At 43.4% G+C, this 23553-nt stretch overlaps 1 protein-coding gene across 5 annotated transcripts in view; it reads left to right on the top strand.

The window, feature by feature from the left end:
• Plcb4 (phospholipase C beta 4) overlaps positions 1-23553 on the top strand; it is a 356880-nt gene that overhangs the window by 217035 nt on the left and 116292 nt on the right. For all 5 annotated transcript variants that reach the window (XM_041671004.1, XM_041671007.1, XM_041671005.1 and 2 more), the window contains exon 4: positions 2238-2336. In XM_041671004.1, the coding sequence (XP_041526938.1) occupies positions 2253-2336 (84 nt within the window). In that variant the 5' untranslated portion in view covers positions 2238-2252. The remainder of the gene's footprint in view (positions 1-2237; positions 2337-23553) is intronic.

The raw sequence follows: 23553 nt of genomic DNA, 5'->3' as shown, positions 1-23553 counted from the left end.
CATTCTCAGCTTTAGAGCTGGTGAAAGCCAATAGTCTGCAGACAGTAGCTCTAATAGTCAGAGGATGTTAGGTCAGATCAAGAGTTGGATGACAATTGGCCATCAACATCAACATGGCTTTGCACCTGCAGCATGCTGACACCATCCTTAGGAAGTCCTGATCAGTCTGTCAGTCTGCAGAATCTTCAACATAGCTATGGATTTTTCCAGAGAACATTAGGTGACGGCAGTCTGGCGAGCCTTGAAGATGACGTTATGTCCAAGGGACACATTTTAAAATCACATTGTAAGCTTAGCAATCCAGCAGGTTTAAGAAAAGATGCTGGACAGAGTAAGACAAACAAACAAGCAACTGTCTTCCTCAGTTTACAGAGCTGTGCTATATGATGTCAGGCCATCGTCACGGCTGCTGTGCATGCCCTTGAGTCTGGCCTCTGAGCAATCTCTCTTGGGTCCTCTGTGCTCTTGTATGAGCTGTCAGTTTCTCGTTCTGTTCTCTAGAAGGAGTTTTCTGCCATACCATCTCGGACTCCCCTCCTAGCCTGTTCCGTCTTAGCTCTCTGCAGTCTTGGGAGATTGTCCTCAGTTGCCTGTGTAAAATAATCTGTTCAGTTGTGTAAGAACGCAGACAATGGGCCCATGCAAAGCCCACTGGCTTCCTTCCAGGAGCTGCCTCACTGTTTACACCAGAAAGGGTGCCTCATTGTGTCAGCTCTGTGATGGTCATTCCCTTGAAAGCCCCACCCTCCTCAGGTGCTTCCTTTCCTTTGGGGCCTGTGCAATGAGGTAATGTCTTTCTAGCAGGATGGAGGATGAGGAGGTAGTTAAACCTTCTGGTTCTTGGAGGACTTCCAAGCCAAGCTGAGAGTTTGCATGGAAGAACTTTTGCCACAAACTGGAACCGTTTAGCTGGGGGATTTGAGGTGGTTGCAAAAGGGGAGGAATGGATAGTCCCTTCCCCATCTCTTCAAAAGGTAGCTATTTCTCGTTTGGGATTTTTCTGTAGCCCGTTAGATTGTTAGACATACCTTGGTTTGCTTCTTATTTTAAACATCAATTGCCTGGGTCAACACCTTCTAGTGCGAGGTCATTGTTTTTATTGTCTCATCTGTGTAAAATAAACTGGCTGTTGCTCCTATTATCAAACCCTAAGAAGTATTTCAGAGAATGGTATCCCCCACAGTTTAAAATCAAGCAAATCTGGGGTACTTTACTGCCATTTTCCCCAAATACCTCTTTCCTTGGTCTGATCCCTAGACCTCTGCAAAAATTAAACCAGAAATGGCGTCCACCAGTATGGCTGTTGTTCTCCCTTGAAAGCTGAGCCAGAAGCCAGCATCCTCTGGTCCCGTGTTCCCTCAGCTACCCCTGTCCCTAGAGGCCTTCATGTAATGAGGCCATATGGATAAAATGAGAACTTCAGTGGGAGGTAAACATCGCAACACTGAGAAGAGTAGAGAAGGCAGAGACTCCACCCCTTTCTGGGTGCTTATGTCTGGGTTCTTGTGTCGACCCTGGGAGGATCAGAGATAACCCAGTAAAAACAAAGGTAAACTTGCAAAGGGTAGTTGGCCCGAGTTAGAATGTCCTAGAGCACATGGAAACTCTACAGGGAATCCCTTGCTTCTTTCTGTACATTCTGGCCAGTCCCCCAAGCTACTTGTTCTATGTTGTATCCTTTTGAGTTTCTTCCAGCCCCCCTCCTTTTCTTCCCTTTTCTCCATAGGAAAGGTCTTTCTTGGTTGCCCTGGATGGCCTTAAACTCCTGACTCAGCTGTTCAAGTAGTTGGAATTCTAAGTGTGGGCCGCTGTTTCTGCCTCTCCATTACTTTTCCTTAAAAAGTTCATTTGTCTCTTTGTGTTTATAGGGGTTGAACCCAGGGCCTAACACAGGTTAAGCACACAAGTCTACTGAGTTACACCCCACCTTCACTATACTGCTATTTTTTTTAAAAAAAAAAAAAGTATATCATGCTGACAGTGGCTTCCTGTGTATGATTTCTGAGGTGATCCATAGGACCATTTCTCTATGCAGATTTCACAGGACGTAAAGTGTTTCTTCACATTTAGAGACAAGGAGGAGGAACATTAGGATCAGATAATAGGAGGGCATCTGGAGGAAGATAACATGTGGACCTTTACCACACATTTAAAGAAAATAAAGTCAAAATGTCTGAGCTTTGACAAGCCCTTGCGCTTTAATATTATACACTAATGAGACTTTTGTTCTTCCTCAGGTCTTGAATACCAGCATGGCCAAACCTTATGAATTTAACTGGCAGAAGGAAGTGCCGTCCTTCTTGCAAGAAGGGGCAGTTTTTGACCGATACGAAGAGGTAACAAAGTGCTGTTATTTTTCACCCGCTTCTCAAATAGTCTAATAATTATCCACTTTTAATCATAGTACTGAACAGTCTATCATATAAGTAACATCTTTGAGGTTTGCAAATTACAATGAAGGGAAGGTAAGTTATGGGGTTGAATAATGATATGCTGTCAGCAACTTGTAGAATGGTCACCATGGACCCGATAAAATAATAGCAGGGATGGGTGTCATTGATTGAGGGACTTCCCTGTGCCAAGCCGCCTTCTCAGTACTCCATGTGTGTGATTTAATTTCACCAACAAGCTCCTTATAAGGTAGTTGCTACCGTTGTGGCTTTACAGATAGTGTTCATGCTGTAACGGTTTGGTTTAATGGAGTGTTTTTGGCAAGCTTTTCTCGTAAACCTTTCCATTCGTTATAAATGTAGCAGTGAGTGGGTCTTGCCGCTAGTTGTTTGTTTGCTTGTTTCATTTGTACGGACCATTATGACCAGAGCCTTGCATCTTCTGCTGCTATGGTTTATTGTTGGTGCCTTTGTAAAATATCAGTGGCGCCAGGCTCTCTATACAGCCAGGCATTGAGGCCACCAATGCGCTAGCACAGCTAGGAAGGTGAGCTGAAGCCTTACCTTAAATGCTGGAATTTGAGATGACCTGTCGAAGGGTGTATGATGAAAGTTGTGTTTTCTCTAAGGCAGAGGAAAAGGTAAAACTAATTTACTTAGATTTGATTCCTTTCAAATCACGGAAATGTGGTAGCGGATGCCCAGTCCCCTGAAGTTCAGAATGTCAGACGCCGAAGTGCCTTTGCCCCAGGGACTCGGTAGTCCTGGCTGATGTGACTTGTTCTTTCCACCATGTAGATTATTATAAGGGTCACATTTTCAGAAAACAAAATTGAAAGCACAGATGTTGAGCCAAAATGTGGTCAGTGTTTCTTCCTTTGAGTTCAGCTATTGAAATGATAGTATTCATATGTCTGTAGCTTTACCACAGACGGAGTAAAGGCCTTCCACTCTAAGATAAAGCAGCATCCGGTGACCAGAATCAATGGCTGATTTGCCTGGAAGTTTTCTTAAGAATTCAATTGGGGGCGGTGTGTGATCTCTGCAATGACGGTAAACTGAAAGAGTCAGCAAGCAACACGGTTCAGATTCTTTTGTGTCCATCTTCCTAGAGTGGGATGTTCCTTTCACCGAGCTAGGGAGGACCCCTCTGGAATGAGGATCTTTTGACCTGTTTTATGTCTTCTCGGATACATTTGTATGGCCTGCTTCTGGCAAAGTGGGGAAAGCAGAAGTTGCAAGATGAGATGACCTTCCTAAGTCTACCACTCTTGAGTGGCCAGGGGCTGTATTTTAGGGTAGCATATTCCAACCCTTCAGTGGCTCTGTGGTGTGGGCTAGTGTGAGACATCACGTCTTTACTGTTAAAGTGACCCAAATGATTTTCAGATTTCTGAGGCACTTTTCCAGCCTTAGGAAATCTGTAAGATAATTTAAAAACACGGCTTGTTTTCTCATAAGCCAGAGGGTCCCCTGGAAGAGACTGAATGTGATCACTGGCAGCTCTTGATCTTTCTTGGTGCCAGGTAAGCAGATGTGTACAAGAGAAATGGCACTTGCTTGAGGAACAACGTGCTACAGGACTTGTGCTCTTTTGTTTCTTGTGATGACTCCCTTTGGTTTTGAATCATAGCAACTCATATTTACGAAATCCCTGTTTCTTATGCTTCTCTAAGCATGTGCATTTCCCCAGCTTTCCCTAAATATGAGGGGGAAGTGAACCTGCAGGGAAGAGGGCCCAACAAATATTAAGCTCAGTCTAGCTATGCTTACCTTTCAGAGCGTGGTTTCGTGAGGTGCTACAGTGAAAGATGAAACAAAGAGTTTTAATTTTATGGAATAAAAATGCTGTTTTTTTCCTAGTAACACATCAAACCAGAAAGCCAAATAATGTTTCAAGCTGGGTTGCAGCCAAATTTTTTTATCACTTCCCAGTTCCATAAGATGCATTTTTTTTTTGAGTCCTAGCCATTAAAATGTTCACTTGTAAAAATACAGTCAGAAAAAGGTTGTTTCTCTGGTTCGTGGGTAAACAATCCTGAGATGTGACATTGACTGCCAGTGGGATGGAGGGGAACTAGAGAGGAGGAAAGCCAAGCATCTAGAAGAGTCATAACATAAGGAGCTGTCTTGTGAAGGAACATACTTGTTTTCTATTCGAGATGCAATAATAAATCAGCTTCAACATGGGGAAAACGCTAAAAACTCAGTTTTTAAAAATACTTGTCAATGTATACATTGCATTTAAGCATTATATTTTCTTTGTAGATGCCTCCCTGGCTTCCTCGGACTCCTCTCCCTGGGCTTCTGTGTTGTCTGTGTTTCCCAGCATTCTATGCTCACACTTTCTTAATAATGCCTCCCCTGCCCTCTCCCCACCCCTGGCGTTGTTTTCAGTCTCAGTTTCCTTCTTCTGCTACTCAAAATTGTTATGCTCCTAAAACCCTTTCTGACGCGCAATCCCAGAAACACATGAGAGCTGTGTGTTTCAAAGTGACATTAACTAAAGGTGTGGTGGCAGCTGAGAGAATTAAAGCACTTCAAGATAAAGCCCCAAAACTCTTGTGTGAGTTCCATTACCTAAACGTCCTGGTGAAGGAGCTGTTGTCTTTTGCCCCCAAGGCGCATGTTCTGCCTTTAAAATGTTTTAACTGTTATTAGTTTGTGTGTGTGTGTGTGTGTGTGTGTGTGTGTGTGTGTGTGTGTGAAGTCAAGGGATGACATGATGGGCTTGGTTCTCTCCTTGGAATCTGTGGAGGTCTGGGGTCAAACGCAGGTTGTCAGGCTCAGCAGCAAGTACCCTTACCCTCTAGGTCACGTCATCCCCATACCTTTTTACAATTAGTCACTCTTCTAGAGTCTTTTTTTTTTCAGTTCTTTCTTTTTATCTTTTTATAGATATGACTCTTAATTAGTCATAAAAGATGAAATTCCCCATCTCAACCACGGAGAGAAGAATTCTAGTCCCCCTCATCCAGATTAAAGACTCTTGCAGACTTTCCGCCCTTTCACCTTACATTGGCTCACAGGGCAGCATTGCTGCTTAAAATTCGTGATTTTAAAAAGATTTTTGCCCTTCCCTTTGTCCTCTGTCTGCTGTCTTAAGCTGGTACTCTCCTACAGAACTTCTGAGCTGAATCTGATCAGAACCCGTGTTCCCCGTGACAGCAAGCACTGGCCATGCATGGATATCATGGGCTTGGAATGTGGTTGGTGGGATTCAAGATTTGAGTTTTATTTTATTTTAGTTAATTTAAATTTAAACTTACATAGCTTCCTTCCTATAGCTCATGACTTCATATCATTGGACTATAGGCAAATATATCAAACTATACAAGCAGATTTTAAAAAATCCTGCTCCCCTCCCATGGCAAAGAAACCACTTGCTTCCCTTCATCTGAATCTGCTAAGTATTCCAGCTACTTCTTCCTAGGGACAGCCTGAACAGGGTTTAAATATTGCATAGTGGTCTCTTGCCAGCCACCAGTGCACTCTCTATACTGCAAATTTCCTTAATCTCATTCATGAGATTCCTTGCCCTTGTTATTCTAGTGTCAATAGGCAAAAATCACACTGGTTTAGTTTTAGGGTCTTCATTGTTTTAATCTTCCCTTTCCCTCTCTGTGCTCCTCACAGATCAAAGGCGAGCGCTCTCCCACTGAGCTGTGCTCCTTGTCTGGCTGGAGTTTAATTCTAGAGTCAAGCAACACTTCATTCTGTGTCTTAAAGTCAGTGTTTCACGAAGCCTAGTAGAAAGACTGGCTTTGCAGACCAAAAAGGGCCAAAAAAAAAAAAAAAAGCAGAAACAGAAAAGACAAAAGCACTGGGCCTTTCAGTTACTTCCTTGTAAGGATGGAAAAATGTCTGCTTACTATTATACTACTTCAGGTCACGTTTTCATGTGAGGATAAATTCAGAAACCAGCCTGTCTAGGAGAGCTGGCTATTGCATGTCTCTCTTGGGTTCTGGGAAGGTAGGATAACAAAGTTATATTTGGTAAGGTGGTACATTGGCATGAGGGATGCCATTTTGATTTCTTGTCTGGTCTGTTTTTCCTGCTCCCAGGCCTCATTTTCTATGGGAATAGAAGGAGTGGCAGCTGGTGGCAACAAGTACTGCCAGAAAATCCAAAGCAGCTGTTGCTGGGGCAGAGGCAGAAGCAGCTGAAAGCACAGACAGGGGTCCAGGGCACTCTGTGGAACACAGCATGTACGTTAGGACTGGCCCTGGCAGCCCACATGGCAGAGCCTTTCCCAACACAGGTTCCTTGCAAGTATTTTGATTTAACATCTAAGTCCACATAAAGCACAGTTCCGGGATGGAAAGCTAGTCACGAGGGCATTCTTTTACTACTAGATCCAAGTCACACGATTCTTTATTTAAAACAAACAAGTCCCTGAATTTAGAATTGATACAATAGTGGATGGACAGCAGATCAAATAATAGTAAATCCTTTTATAAAAATAAATCATTTGAGTTGGGCAGTGGTAGCACACGCCTTTAATCCCTGCACTGCAGAAGCAGGCAGGTGGATCTCTGAGATCTATAGAATGAGTTCTAGGACAGCTAGGACTGTTACATAGAGAAACCTTGTCTCGAAAACAAAACAACAACAAAAAGTCATTTGAGAAAGGGCGCCTTTAATAGTGCCTGTATGACATTGAAAAGATACGTCGTCATCCTCATGACTTTGGCTCGTTTAGCTCATACCTAACAAGGTCAGGATATTGGGTTCCAAGAGTAGTAGCACCTGATGCTGACATGGAAAGGGGCTCACGGAACACGCGATGCTCACCACGATAATGCTGATCAATTGCTACCCTCTTACAATCAAGCTGAATATACTGTTTAATTACTACTGACCAGACAGAGCCACAGCAATAATAAACGAAAAAAAGTATAAGGTTCCCGCTGGCGTTGGGGAGTAAAAGGGCCTGGGAAAACTGCGGGAGAATACAGGTTTATACGCTCAGGGGAGTTAAGGCTGATGATTACCAATGCATAAAATAGAACTTATGTCTAATTTTTAAATACAAAATAGTTGAAGGCAGTCAAAAAGAAAGTGAATAGTAATACATTCTCTATTTTAGAGTATATTGAGGAAAAAAATTTAAAAACACTGAATGGAATTAAATCTCTCATTTTGTTCTTTGGGACTGAAGATTACAATTTGTAATTTATAATTTGTAAAATTTACAAATTAGAATTTGTTCAGTTACAACCTTTTTTGGGGGGATATAAGTTCTATATTTTTCAATCTCTAGTCCATATTATATATAACCTGTCATTTAAAAACACAACAAAGTTCAGATGTCACTTTGTTTCCCAGTATGAAATTTCAAGTCCAGTCCTGTGGTTCCCTATGCTTCTCCTCCCTCACCCCTCCACTTCTCCCAACCATCATGAGAAAAACACATGGGAGGGATTTACTCCCATGGGATAAAAGGATGGAGCAATGGCTTCAGAGGGCTGAGCTGGAGACCTTAAAAAAGAAGCTTCACACGTGTGTGTGCCTGGAGAATACCTATCCACTGGAGGTGGAGAGTAATGTGGCTTGGGACCCAAGCTGAGAAGAACTTTCTAGCCCAAGGCTAGGATTAGATCCTGAATGCCCCTGGGAGCCTTTGGTATTCTTTGGTGGTGAACAGGAATGATCTGGTTAGTGACTGGAAAGAGACAAGGTTGGATTCTTCGTGTCCACCACCAGGAAGAGTGGAGGTGGGTTGAAGGAGCAACTGGACAGCTGGTTAGACACAGGGAAAACCAGTGGAGATTTTGAGAACGGGCATAAAAAACCATGGGATTTTTGGAGTTGGAGACTGGTGAGAGAGACAGGGGCTGTGGTGACTAACACAGAAATGGGCGTTATGATGCAAGGCAGCAGAAATGTAGGCAGGCGAAGGGAGGGGACCTTTGTGGATATGGTTGGGGTCTTTTTTTTTTTTTTTTTTTTTTTTGCCTGAAATGGAGGAAAAGCTGTAGACAAGGACAGAAGTTTTATCTGTGGCTTTAAAAAAATAAAACTATTTTTTATGAACCAGAATCCACAGAATTTAGCCAAAATTAAGGTGAATAGAAAGGAAATGGAAGAAGGCAGTCAAACAGTTTAAAAAAAAAAAAAAAGAACAAGTGTTGTCTCCTCCTCGCTTCCCAGTGTGATCATTGGTGTCCTGGTGGGATTAAGAACAGGCCTCTAGGACCTCCTCCCCAGGGCCTTTGCAGTGTGTGGTGGGCACCAAAAGAGGTCAGAGTTGTTTTCTTTTAAATACTGAGGTACTGTTTTTAAGAAAAATGTCCTGTGTGGCATGTAGCTATTTTAGACTTATTAAAGATGTTGTTGGCCTCTCCCTCTCCCCGTCATGAGATGGAGATTTGGAGGCTGAGGTTGGAACACAGACAGTCCTCAGAAACTTCCCCTCTACCTGTCCACACATTGCCAGTACCTGCAGAGCCTTTCCCATGCCTTTCCTGCTTCCTCCTAAGATTCTCACTGACTTAAGGCTCAGACTTGAACAGAATTTAAAAAAGAAAATCTGTGTGGGGGAATCTTGTGTGCAGCTAACTAACACTGAGGACCATTGCCTTAAAGAAGAATTCTTGAGGATGTTGATGTGAAGCTTGCTGGATGATGATTTGACAGTAAGCTGTTAATGTTGTAGATTTATCAGGAAGTTTCAAAATCAGATTCACAGGACCATTCGGAACAAATAAACTTTCAGGACTAAGCTCTTCTGATTATGATGCAGTATTTGTATGCATGAATATATCAGACATTCTGAATGTCTTATGCGTTATTATGTAGTTCATTTGGCCATAACAGTCCTCTACTACAGCTTATCAGTGCTAAAAATCCCCTTTGGTACACGTGACCCTTATGTGATCCAGAAATGTACTTTGCAGAGGTGCCATGATATCACATCTGCTATCATGGCAAGGTTCTGAGAAAGAAATGAGAAAACATTTTCTTAGATGAGATTTGGAGGAGCTTAGAAGATGTTTAGGGCCTTTCCTTGAAGGCATTGCCAGTTATACGTAAACAGGATAGGTTCACTTCCACAGCACTGACTGGCCACCGTTCGCAAAACTGAGATAATACAGTCAACAAGATAAAGTCTCAGCGTTGTTGACTTGATATTTCAGTGGCAGGAAATGGACAACAAACGGGTGGACACAAATAAGCAAGTAAAAGTCCAGCAAGGTTAACTGTAGCTCTGAAAGGCATGCTAGCAGAGGTGGACACTCAGGAGTACAGGAGGGGGCAATGGTATGGGCAAGGTAGGAAGGGGGACTTGATTCAGGAGGTGACTTGATGGGGCAGCTGATTGATAAGATGGAACCAGCTTGGCTGCGAGCTCGCGAGCTAACCAGAAAGCCTTCTAAGACATGGATCCTGTAGATGCAAGGCTAGAAGGCAGAATGAATCAGAATATTAAACATCGGGACCAAAGTTGGACTAGAAGTCAAGAACAGTGGTATACTTGGAAATGTGCTGGGCAGTTGCTTCCTGTGGAGCAGAGGTTGAAAAGTGAGGGTCCCAGATCAGCATGTTCAGTACCAACAAAGTTTTGAGCCTACTCAACATTCCTCCTTCAAGAGACTTCAGGGATGGCCTGAGCCATTTAGATCTTAACTCAGCCCTCAAAGAAAGCTGTTGCACACTCAAGTATGAGATCAACATTGTGGAACTAGGTCAGGAGCTTCCATTTCATCCTCCTTGCTGTATGCAATGTTCTTTTGAACATGGACTGACATGCATCTTGCATCTTGGAGACAGCTATTCTGGGCTGTTTAAGGAATGATTTATAGCATGTTGATGTTAGTCAGCTTTCCATTATTATAAAATAACCATATAGTTAACTGGTAATGCGTAAATTGCCCATCTCTAATTTACACGCTCAGGAGGCTAAGTCTATATAGCAAGTTCTAGACCAACCTGTGCTACATATGGGGAGCAGCAGTAAAGCAGTGATAGAACTCTTCCTAGAGTTTTGGGTTCAGTCTGTCACACCACTAAAGTGATCAGGGAGGGGAGAGGAGGCAAGGTAGAGACAATTTATTTTGGCTCTCAATTTTGAAGGGTCCAATGCCAGGACAGGTGAACGTTTGGGCCTAAGGTGGCACATGTTGGAGCTGGCATACCCAAGTGACCTAAAGACATCCCATCAAGACACACTTCAAAGTTCTAGCACCACTCAGTAGTGTTACCTGGGGGATATTCAAATTCCAAACCATAGTAGGGGACCTGCAGGTTGGGAAGCACCAGGACTTCTAGGAAGGCGAGTTGGAGTCTTTGTCCTTCCTCTGACCTGGTATGTCTTTAGCTTTTTGTTTGGTGTGTGTGTGTGTGTGTGTGTGTGTGTGTGTGTGTGTGTGTTTGAGACATGTCCTTGCTAGGTTGTGTAGCCTGGCCTCAAAGTCCTGGTTGGAAGTTGTTGCACCTGTCTCAACCCCCTGAGTAAGGGAATTATAGACTTGTGCCACCACCCCCAGCTCTGGGCCTTTAAACGCTAACACAGCCATGTCCCCTGAACTCACAGGCAGTTTTTGAACAGCACTGAGGTAGAAAATGGGGGCGTGAAGTAAGAGGGTCTGAAAAGCATTGTTTTTTACCCTGATTCAGGTTTGTTCACGTCTTCCTTTAGTCATCTTTCTTGTCTTCACAGCCAAACCACTTTTTCTTCCTATGGTAAAGGCTGTGGCCTAGAACTTGGGCATTACATCACTTGGCCCAAACTCCTAAACAACTCAGAAATGCAAGTGCTAATGCCTGCCAGGCTCTTGTCAAAACACCCAGGTCAGTTCCTTCCTCTAGACCAGCCTTTGAAATAACAGTGTTGATAACGTTATCTGGGCTGTCCTGCCTTTAGGGCTCAGAACTGGCTCTTTGTCATCTAAGCATGTGACATTTAAAGAAAGACTCACATGGTTTGGAAAATTCTGGCAAATAAGTGAGCCTGAAGACAATAGACTTTGGTGTGAGCCATAACCCTGACATTTACAAGTTAAGGCCTTGAATCGCTCCGTTCACCTTTCAGTTCATTGGTCTCCTCTCAAATATAAACAGTAAATGGACCCCAGAGGGTCATAGTCTGATAGCATAAGGACCCAGCATGTGTATGTATGTTTTCAGCTTGAAGATTCTATCACACGTGACACACTGTGGGGTTTCATGTGTCTCAAGTGCTTACCCAGAATAAATACCCAGGCAAGCAGTCAGTGTAAGAGCACAGTCTGGAAAGAGCTATTGCTGAGCTTCCCTTAGCTTCACTAAGCAGACTCCGGAACCACACTCCGAAGGTTTGGTATAAATGCCTTTTGCCTCCCATACCTTTGACTTACTCAACTGCCTTTCTCGGTATGAGAAACTGATTGACAGAAACCCAGGACAACTGTGGGTTTGGCTGCGCACATCTTGCTTCTTTACTCAAAAGATCCTAAGAGTGATTTCAAGACCCAAAGTTTCTAGCCCCACTTTCAGTCTCCCCCGCCCCCCCAAATCTAGAGCTAGAGATGGAAGGAGACACTCAGGAGTGGGGCAAGAGAGTGTGGATAATATTAAATGAGAGACATAGTAAAGAATGCTAAGTCACACGTCCAGCCATCCTAGAATTTGAAGAAAGGGAGGGCCTAAAACTGCAGGAATGAGCAGAGATGGTTTCCCTGAGGTAGAATTACAAATCTCAAGCTGGAATGACGGACAGGGAATGTTACAGAGGTTCTGAGGAGGGGAATGAGACTGGTTTGCAGTCTCACATCTGTTGATGAGGTCAGAAAGAGAAGGAAGGGAGGTGTTAGGAAGGCAAAGAGAAGGGGTTTAAAAGAACTGGATTATTGTTGCTAGTCTCATCAACTTTTGCTGCTCAGAAAACCACTGCAAGGATTAGTGACCTAAGACAGAAAACATTCACACACAAATTATTACACACATTATTACATAGAACAAAATAATTCAGTGAAGAGGGAGAAAAAGAAAATGCACCCAGAGTTGTAAAAATGTTCTCCTAGAAAAATGTTTTATAGAAACAAAATTCTTATTCACTGAATCTGTAATTGCATAAAATGCCTATTATAGTCTGCTCTACATTTTTTCATTCATTAATATCTTCAAACCTTTTTTTGGTGTACATCTCTTAAAAGTGAAAATGCGTACTAAATTGGGTGCACATGCGTGGTCTTTCTCAAGATAGTGGAAGTGTAGATAGACACATCCCATGCCTAGGTCGTCAGCGTGCATACTGTTGTTCAGTGTTTACCCTAGCAAACCATTCTTTTTTGTAAGATTTGTGTTTGTTTTTGATTATGAGTATGGGTGAATGTCTGTGTTAATGAGTCCAGGTGTCCTTAAGGCCAGAAGAGGGTGTCAGATCCCGTGGAGCTGGAGTTTCAGGTGGTGTGAGCTGTCTAAGCTGGATGTTGGGAACCCTATGCGAGAACAGTGCTTACTTTTAGCCATTAAGCCACCTCGTCAGCCCTAAGCTATTCTAATAAGGCTCATTCATCGCTTATAAATGTCCTAATATTCTTTGTACAGAGGTATTAATCATTTCATCACATCTTTATCAAATCATATTTTACTATATTTAGTTATGAAAACGAGCTTAGTTTTAAATATCAAGTTGCACCTTCACCTTTTCTACTTGGCACTAAGGTTTGCTAATCACCTTGGTGGATCAATAATGTCAGCTTGCCTCACTCCAGGTGCGCCTTTAAATGAAGTACTTAGTACTAATAGGGATTTGTATTTTGGAGGTACTTAATCTAGCTACAAAGAAAAACTATCCATCTTTCTACTATAACATGTCCTAAAAGTTTCAATTATGTTTATTTTTATACTATGATGTTAGACCTGTTTGTGCAGGAGCAATTAAGAGTGCTCACTATTGTTCTTTAAAAATTGTACATAGGAATTTTTTCATGGTTTCTGTAATATGATTCTGCTGAATGATTTATTTATTCCCCATCCTTGGGCGGCAAACGTGGATAAAATTGGGTTAAGTGAAACACAACAAGATGGCGAGTGGTGTTTATGTGTTTTGTAGTTCTGAGTATCAGTGCTTTGACAAGCCTAAAGCTTTGGTGGAAGTAAAGCCACACTTCCATCTCACCCAAATCACCCAAATCCTCTTGGAAGCACCAGGGCAGCTTTGTTCCAAAATCCATCATGGTGCATTGTGTAGGCCACAGCAATCACAGGCAGCCCTGTCTCAGCACCGGAGATGGAAGAATACAGTACAGACGGCAAATGATTGGAAGCAGGGAGGTGAAGGAGTGTGACAGCTAACATCAGGTGCTCCCACAGACCCAGGTCAGTTGACCAGGTGGAGAGTTGGCTCGACACACCTTTTTGTAAACAAACACCAAACATTAAAAACAAACAGCGCATGCATGTTTTAGGTGTGGTGAGAGATGCTCTCACAACTGCTGTACCTTGTCCTCTTAGCACACAGGAAGTAAGCGCAATGCTCCCGCGAAATGGTGCTTTCAGAACTAGGTGGCAGACTAGATAGGAGAAATGATGACAGAGATGAAAAACAAGTCAGTTTTGATGATAACGCCGGGTGCTTTCCCCTCACTCCCTTACATCTAGCTCTGCATTTTCTGTCTTTGATGCATTTTGAACTCAGCCCTTTCTCTTCCTTTCCCCTTTACATCTCTGTGTCGGCCTTTGCTGCAGAGTGAAATCACGCCTGTCCTTGTTTCTTTGCATGCTCGTCTCATTTTCTTCTCCGGTTTCTTTGAGCTTGCTTTTCTTTTTAAAGAGGTAATTGTACTTCATCAGGTAATGGAAGCATCTCAGCCACAGAATAGTTTGACAGTCGGTACTGGGAGCCATCCTCGCCACTCGCAGGGCACAAGGACAGCTTGTTTGTGGGAAGAGGCGAGACGAGACACATCCATTAGGAAAGTGTGAAGGAAGTCTGGGATGATTTTAATTTACACAGAACTCATGGAAACAAAACAGGAAGCAAGTCTGTAAACAGTGAGTCAATACAATTAAAATGTAAGGGAGTAGCTCTGCTTGCTGCTCGGGCCTTGCACACGTTGTCACTGAGCTGTGCTAAAGAATTTAATTAAAACTCTAATGGCAAAATTACAGAGCTGGATTCTCTCTGGGTCCTTTTCAGCCTGCAGTGTAAATAGGAGAAGCTTGACGTTACTTAGTTCAGGTCGTTTGTCTGGGCTACAGGTGAATAGGGTAATGGTAGCAAGGGCATGCTTTTAATTATAGAGAGGAGTGCACCCCCCTGCTCTCCTGACTGGAGAGGAAGTTCAAATTCCACCCTGCTCATTTTCTAGGCTCCGCAATGCATATGCTTTAACTATCGGATTAATAGCACTAATCCGTGGGTGAGAGGATAAGCAGTCCAGTGAAATACATGGCACTATAAAAAGTAACTTTAGCCGGGTGGTGGTGCATGCCTTTAATCCTAGCGATTGGGAGGCAGGTGAATCTATGTGAGATCAAGGCCAGCCTGGTCTATAGAGTGAGTTCCAGGACAGCAAGAACTTCATAGAGAAACCCTGCCTTGAAAAATAAATAAGCAAAAAGTAACTTTAAATCCTTTAAGAATTAAAGGATGTGTTATTAATTTCCCATGTGATCTTGTGTGAATTAATTCTGTTCCTAAAATTTTAATTTTAGGATGATTTTAATTTCTGCCACTTGTTGAAGGTTTTTAGAGGAGGCACTGAGCTGGTCAGGCAGGGGTCTCTAGTAGAAGAATTGGTAGGATATTTGCAATCCATAGGAAGAGGTTTGCTATGAGGGATTGGCTCTTGAATCCAGAAGCTGAGAAGTCTGTGGCTTTTTGTCTACATTATAGACTCTATAAGCTGGAGGCCTGTCTAAACACCAGAAGTCTGAGAGCAGAAAGCCAATGTGTGTGAATCCCCTCCAATCCAAAAGTCTAAGGGCCAGGGCACCAGTAACCAAGACCTGGAGAGAAAGAACAGATCCTTCCTCATCTGATCTGTGAGTCTTCCCAGAATCTTGGTACCATACATTAGCGAGAATAGACCATCCTAATCAATCTTCCAGCACAGCGACTAATGTCTCCCAGAAATACCCCCACATCCATACACCAAAGAGATACTGTATCAAATCTCTGGGTACCCCCTCTCCCAGTTCAGTCAACATGTCTACTAGCCACCATGGGCATTTTCTCCTTTCATCCTTTCAGGAGAAATGTGTACCTTGCTGAGCGAGCGCCCATTCCCGCTAGATCTGGACTCAGTGCTTGGAGAAAGGTGTGCAAAGATTTCCTGTAAGACTCATAACAGCCCTGCTAATTAGGTTTTTCAGCCTTATTGTGTGGTCTGAAAAACAGGGGCTTAGAGTGGTTGAACTCCTTGCTCGAGGTTCCAAAGACTGGACAGTCTGAGCAGAGGCTCCACGCCAGCCAGTCTGCAGTGGGTCTCCAAGTGCAGTGCAGTTATCTCCAGCAGCAGTAGCATGCACATGTTAGGAAAGCCGACTTTGAGGCCCTTCCTTGACTTACGGAATGAGACATTCAGTGGACTTGCTTATTCCAGTCTGTATTTCAACAACTGTCCCAGTGATTCTAAGGACAGATAGAGCTCAAGCCTGTGAGCTACGAGGCAATGGTAAGATGAGGGATTTTAGACTAACTAGACAGTGATAGGAAATTAAATGCTTCTAAAGTTCTTTACTGCTAATCTCCCTCAAGCAGGAAGTTGTGATAAAGAAAGGAAAATTTCCTGGAAATAAACTTTTTTTCCTTGGTACGTACAGATTTTTTTCAGTGTGTGTGTGTTGTATTCATGCATGTATTATATGTACTTGTTAGTACAGGTGTGTGTGTGTGTGTGTGTATATAAGGCAGATGTTGGGTGTCTTTCTCTAATTGCTCTCCAGCCTCATTTCCTGCGAGGGTCTCTCTCCTAACATGAAGTCATCCTTTTGACCAGGTGTCGGGGACCAGCCTTGACAAAAATACCAGGGTAGGGGCATGGGGATTATAAGAGTCAGTAAAGGGCAAGAAGACATGAATAAAAATAATTAAACAGAAAACATAGGATACCGTGGGGGAGGGGAATTCCAGTGAATACTTAAAATCGTCAGCAGTTAATTTTCCGTCCTCTTTTATACCCAATACAGCAGGGGGAAGAAGACTAAAGACCACTTTAACAGATATGAAGGAAACTAGAACAGTTATTTGCTTCAATACTTTGAGCCATCAAGCAATTAATCCATGAGAAAAACATTCTATTGTTTAGGCAGTGAACCCACCCTAGACCAACTATCCTGAAGGCAGCCATTCCCAAGGTTAAGCCTCCTGTTAAAAAAGAAGGAGCAGAAGTATACTTGAATATCCTGACCACTGGTCAGGGTGGCGTGGATCTGCCTGAGTCAGGATGTGTAGCCCTGATTGTTGTCAACAATTCTGAGCAATCTCAAACTCTCTGACCATCAGACAAGGGGTAAGTAGGCTTCCACAATTAGGCTAGCTGTCCAGCGAGCTTCTGAACTCCCTGTCTCAGCCCTCTCCTGCACTGGGGTTCCAGGGCACATACACTGTGCTTGGCTTTTTGCTTGGGTTCTGGAGATCCAAACTCAGATCCCCACGCCTACAAGTCAGGCTCGTTACCAACTGAGCCGTCTTCCTAGCCCTGGACACACAGATTCCGTTGAGCCTTTTTCTGGGCCAGGAACAGTGTGTACACAGCATTTGACGTCAGCATTGAAAACCTCAGGATGCTTGTGAAGTGGTGAGGGCTAAATGAGGTTATTTTCCAGAGTTGATAAGAAAGAAAGATTCAGGTCATTTGAAGAGCTATGGATCAGCCAGCAAGAAGTAACAGTGGATCCATGGTCCAGAACTGGCTTTTGGTAAGGAGACTACACTCAAATCACAGCTACATCTTATGACGCAAAATGGCTGCCAGCACAGAACCATTTTCACATGATAAGTATATAAGTATGAATACAAAAATATATAATTAAAAGCAATCTTCCTAACATTCAATAAAAGAAGCTAGAATCAAAGATCTGTTTGCGTGCAAATGGATTTTATGCCTACCTTTGTGAACCCGAGGCCTCATCCTTGCCGAGCCGGCACTATGCAACCGCGCCACAGCCAGGCCCCATGGACCTCTTCTACTCTGTTGCTCAACATTTACTTTAGGTATTCTAGACCATAATGATAATGCCACCAGGTTTTTAATCCAATCTTTTTAGGAAAATAAGGACAGAAAGATTTTATTTTTTATGTAATTGCCACTAAGTGCCCCTGGCAGCACCAACCGGCTCCCTAATGATCAGTAAAATGAGCCATTAGGGGAGTGAAGCCTTACCCAGAGATTTTCCCGTTGCTAATTGTTCGGGGAGGGAAAGGTAGGTAAAATGAACATAATGTTTCCTTTCTATTGATGGGAGTTAACTTAATACCTTTTCAGCAAGGATGCCCATCTTTTTAATAAACGACAGTGATCTTAGTAAATCATTAAGAGGTATGTGATTTCTAATATTCTTTCTCTGAAAGCCACAAATAATGAGTGGATGACTCAGAAGTGCACTTTGTCAGAGCCTAAGTGTTGTGGGGGAGGGGGCAGAGACACTTCCCAGGAGTTTGCGCTGCCCTTCCTGTCTAAATCATCCCCCTGAAAACAGCTCCACAGCCCCTGCTCTATCTCCTGCCTAGTGTGTCTTCTCACAAGTACTCAAGAGGGAAAGTGATCCCTGGGGTTCTGGGGAGGGGCACGGAGGCTCCTGGGCTGGTATTGCTCACCAGGGCAAAGCTGCCTGGATGGCGTTGGCAAATAAAGAAAAGATTCTCAGAGTAAGTGGGATTTGGGGTAAAGATTTTGCCAAAGGGTTCTCTCCAGAAGCTTAAACTACAGAGTTAGATAATGGGTGGGTTTGGAGCTACACAGAAATGGGCCTAACTTTGGCTTTGCTGGACAGAGGTGTGACCTTGTCTATTTTAACCTCAATAAGAGTCAGCTTCCTTAGTTGAAAAATACCCACCTAGCTTTGCCATGATAGTGCATAAATCAGCTGGGCCGTGTTTTGTAAATCACAGTATGTACCTTCAGTAGTTTCATACCTAATTACAATTCCTTTTTGTGGTATGTAAACCATCTGGGTGACCCACCATTTTACTGTTTTCTGAATATGGCAGGCATGTTCTGACTTCTAGGCATGATGTGGGAGTGTCATATATCAATCTGTTGATTTCATTGGTTAAGCAATAAAGAAACTGCTTGGCCCTGATAGGTTAAAACATAGGTGGGAGGAGTAAACAGAACAGAATGCTGGGAGGAAGAGGAAGTGAGCTCAGAGACGCCATGCTCCTCTCTCCCAGGCAGATGCCGATAGCTCTGCTCTCTGAGACACATGCGATGAAGCTCCGACCCAGGATGGATGTAGGCTAGAATCTCCCTGGTAAGCCACCTCGTGGGCTACACAGATGATTAGAAATGGGCTAGTTCAGGTGCAAGAATTAGCCTAGAAGAGGCTAGATAGAAATGGGCCAAGCAGTGTTTAAAAGAATACAGTTTGTGTGTTGTTATTTCAGAGCATAAGCTAGCCAGGCGGCCAGGGTGCTGGGGACGCAGCCCCGCCGCTCATATTACTACATAGGCATTTGTATTCTGCCTTTATTCTCATCCCCCCCCCCCAACGCCCCGCTTCCTGGCCAAATGATGTTACTTTCTCCAAGCCTTCTTGATTATTCTACCTCACACTTCCATGTTTTAAATCTTTGCATTTATTACTACAGAGTTTTTCTTTAGTTTCTCTTTATTTTCAAAATTTCCAGGACGCATGAGATCTGGCAGCAGAGATTTACTTATTTATTACTCTACGCCAGCAAGAAGTTCAGGCTCTAACCCGTGGATGACATTTAAGAAGTACTTACTGAAGTACCAATTCCTAAGTTACAGATCCCTGATAAAAATTTATGGCAGATTAAATGATTCCTAAATCTTGAAGAATTTTAAGGAGACCAGGGAACTGGAGCTTGAAATTACCTAGAGTGAGTGATAAGGAATCACGGAACACACAACAAACCCACTTAGGAGTTTATTACAGGGGGTGTGCACAGGCCTGGGATGTCAGTGTGCTGAGAGAGAGGATGGTGGCGTCCAGCTTTTAAAAGCTGCCTAGTGCATGCGCACAAGTGGTTGATGTTGCTATGTCATATGCAGATGATGGCACAAGGGCTTAGCTGAGTCATACGTGGGGGCGGGGGAGCTTTAACATCCCCCAGGGCCAGTAGGCACTTCTGCCTGAGGGTTTGCCTGTACCAGCATGACCCGGAAGTATCAGCCTTATGTGGCTGAAATCATTACAGTGCTGAATATTGAAAGGAAGCAACCAAAGATATACCCGATGGCTGCTGTAGAGCTGGGTCACTTGAACCTCCCTTTAAGAGAAACTTGCCAGGAGGTGTATAGTCCACCTTCTGCAGCCAGCATAGGGCTACTGCTTCCTCACATAGTTCCTTTGGGTACTCACAGTGAATAAGCAAACACTACGTAACTAAGAGGTGGCCTGGCCTGTCCCACCTGAGGCTTCTCCAGAGAGGTTCCTGCCCTCTGCCCCCACCTGGTGCCGCTCCTATATAAGAAGTGCTACTCTGTGAGACCCTGGCACCCAGTCTCATTCTTCTCTTCTTTTGCATGTTTCTGCTGGACTGTGGTCCAGAATGCTCTGCTGCCTCCGCTGCCTCCTCTTGACTTCTCCCTTTCCTCTGTCACAGGCGTGTGGCCAGGTTTTCAATCATGCTCATTTCTCATAGTGTCTCTGGCTTGGTGGTCTAAAGACTCTGCAGTGCTTTCTCCTGTTGGGAAGGTCACATACGGAGTCACCTGGACCCTGCTGCTGTGTTACAAGACTGACTGCTCACCAGGGTATCCCTGGGTGGTCACAGTGTCTGCGGATGCTGCTACAGCATCTGCTGAACCTTCGCTTAGACATGAAGAAGAGGTGCAGAGCCAGCATCCTTCCCAGGCTCCAGCGGGGACTGTGGATTTGAGACCCAGTGGGAGCTATTCTAGAAAACAAAGAGCCAGAGAGGGGCTCTGTATGGAGCTGCTGTGAAGAGCAGTTTCAAAGGCCGTGTGGTTAAGAAGGGATGAGTACATTCTGTGAAAAGGACATGAAAGTCCAGTCTACTCGTGCCCCTTTCCATGTCGTCATGTCCACAGAGCAGGAGTGGAAAATGTTCTTTGTTATATCAACCTTTTCAGATACAAGTGTTTTTAATTACTTGGTATAATGTGTTATTCTGGAACAAATCATTTTAATTAGAGATGCTTACCATTAAAAGGGGTTCATCAGCTTTCTATCATATTTGAAATACATCTAAAAATAATTCTGTTGTTTGTGGAATTTGAAGGTTCAGGACATTCCTCTCATATTGGTTGGAATGCTTATTATAAATCCTACTTATGTGCCTCCAGAGCTTGGAATAAGGTGCCCCCTTCAGTTTGCCCTTCCCTTAGTTATTCAATTTTGAATAAGGTGACAAGTTCCCTGTCCTTGAAAGTCAATGGAACTTACTTTGTTGCTTGCAGGCTTGTTTCATTGTTGCTCTGTCTTCTGTATGTAGACAGGTAGTTGTCAAATGCTTTAGCAATCATTTCTTTATGCTTCTTGTGTCGCGAATCAGGTGGTCACCCGCAGCAGCATCCCACTGTAGCAAGAGGCCCCTGGGAATCTGAGCATCCATTGACCTGACAATGCCCACGCCAGAGGTGCTATGGGGAAAGAAGGACAAAGAGAAACAGACGTGGAGATGTTGGCTTCCCCAGTTGATTATCAGTTAAACTGCAGAGATTAAGCATCTTTGTTCTGGTAAAGGAAAAGACAGAAATCTACTGCTACTGATGAAGCCACGATAAGCCCTTGAGGACAGTTTGTTTCTTGTCAGTAACGAAACTAAGGGTTCCCTTCCCTGCCAGGTTCTAATCACTTTGAGGTCATGCCTGCCCCACAAAACGAGGACACTGCCAAGACCTGTATCTTGGTCTCTTCAGAATGCACACACTAGATAGAAGTTAGCAAACAATCTACTTTTCACATTCCTGCAGCTGAAAAGTCCAAGATGAAGGCCCTGGCAGACTGATACCTGCTGGCAGCGTTGTCACAATGTGTAGATGGTACTTTATGGCTGACTCTTCGTGTGGTAGAAGGATAAGGGATATCTCTAGAGCCTATTTTATGGGTTCTGCTCCATTTGTCTCCCCAAAGTTCCCACTTCCAGTTACCATCAATTTAGGGGACGGGAACACAATATATGAATATACCTGGTCAGGCACATCCAGAACATAGCACTTTGCTAAACAGCATCAGACCAACTTTCTATCTCCAACAAATGTAGCTCAAAAGCTCAGGAAACGTGGTTTGCTTTCCTTGCTTTCAGTGGCCCCTAGGCTAACGCTGCCATTCATTTCTGAGGTAGGGGTGAAAAGAAAGGAGTGGATGACGTCTTCCACTTGACACCAGACAAGAGCATCCTCCATGTCTCACAGACCTAGCTAAAAATGAGCACTTCAGAGGCTCACAGTTGTTTCTTGTGAGGTTTTCATTTCTGTTTCTATGAGATATGGGAGGCCAGAAGAACATTTTGATACTTGCTATGTAACCCATTGGCTTGCTCTCCCACCATGAGTGTGAGCACCCTGTCAGGCACAGAGCATGGGCTCCTTAACAGGACTGCTCTCTCCAGCTCACTGTCCCTAAACATCAATGAAACAGAAGGAAGTTCCAACTCTGTTGAGCAATTTTTCAAGGAGAGAGGTGATGTAACAACAATTTATTTCCAGAAGAGAAAGCACAAGCAGATGAAAGAAAAATTGTGTTCAAGACCTTGGTTACGTCTGAGAACATAGAGCACTCAAAGGCAACTACATCACGGGGCTATCTAGGAGCAGCTCCACTACCAAACATGCCTACCTCAATCAATCCTTTACCCTTTGTAACCTCAAGGAGCAAAGGGACCCTCTGAGGACCTGGTGAAAGCTGTAAAATCCCTGAGCCCGCCTCCTGCCATGAGAAGTTTCTAATAGGCTGAATTTCACTAGGGGCTCATGTGGATCATCATAGTGCTGACAATTGAGAGCACCGGCCACTTCTAACCTTGAGGAAATGAATAGACATGATGTCCGATGACTTATTCTCTGTGCCAGCTGCTGTGTAACATGAAAGTTGACAAGAGACTGGCTTGCAGGGAAAGTCATCTGGGGTAGAGAAGAACAGACTCAAGCAGATCATTACAGAGAATACAAACTTTCAGTGGGTGTAATTCAGCAATAATTTATAAATTTTGGGTTTTCATTATACACAGATTTGTATTCTAGGCTAGAGGAAATATGTACACCCAGGAATATTGCTCTTTCTGACTTGACTCACAAAACAGAAGTGCGTTCCCTTATTAAATGCAGATATAGCTCTGCCCTACCTTCTGTTATCTGTATCCTCTTGGACAGCTGGCCAGACTTCACTTAAGATCAGTGTTCTCATCTATAAAATAAGGCTGGTAGTTTTTACAATAATTTTCATTTGCTAATACATAATCTCTATTAACAACACTAAGAGTTATTAGTGTGTTATAGTAACAACTGGCAAATATTTACTTTGTTAATATTATATTGTGCCTTTGTTTTACTTTAATAAGGCAGAGCCTTATTATATAGGTCAGACTGGCCTCCACCACTCAATCCTCCTGCCTTAACCTTCTGACTGCTGTTATCACAGGCATGTCCCACCATGTCTGGCTTTGGTTCAGTTTCTATGTCAAATTCTCTAGTACCATGAGGTAACCTGGGAGAGGTGTACTTGATGCTTTTATCTCTAGTCAGTAACGAAGAAGTATGTTTTTTTCTCACCATCACATTGGGGGTTAGATTTATCTAATCATCGAGCTGCTTCTAGTGATCATAAGATATTTTATGCTTGTATGTTTCTGTCACAGTCTAAAGGAAGCTATGTTGTAAAAATACATACTGCTAGGTAAAATAAAGGGACTTGTAGGGAAAACATAAACATAGAAAAATATACTAAATTAAGGCATCTATTATGAGCAGCAAATATCCTAAGAAGTTGGAAGAGATGTATTGCAGGTGCCGTTCAGGTGTTCTGATGCCAGAGTGTGGAGGAGAAGGAATGGTCTTAAGTCACAGCATCCATCACATTGAT

Source organism: Microtus oregoni, unplaced genomic scaffold (assembly GCF_018167655.1).
Source record: "Microtus oregoni isolate MIOR12 unplaced genomic scaffold, Mior012 000020F_ref0000438, whole genome shotgun sequence".
Taxonomy (NCBI): Eukaryota; Metazoa; Chordata; class Mammalia; order Rodentia; family Cricetidae; genus Microtus; species Microtus oregoni.
This window is presented reverse-complemented; position numbering and strand designations above follow the sequence as displayed.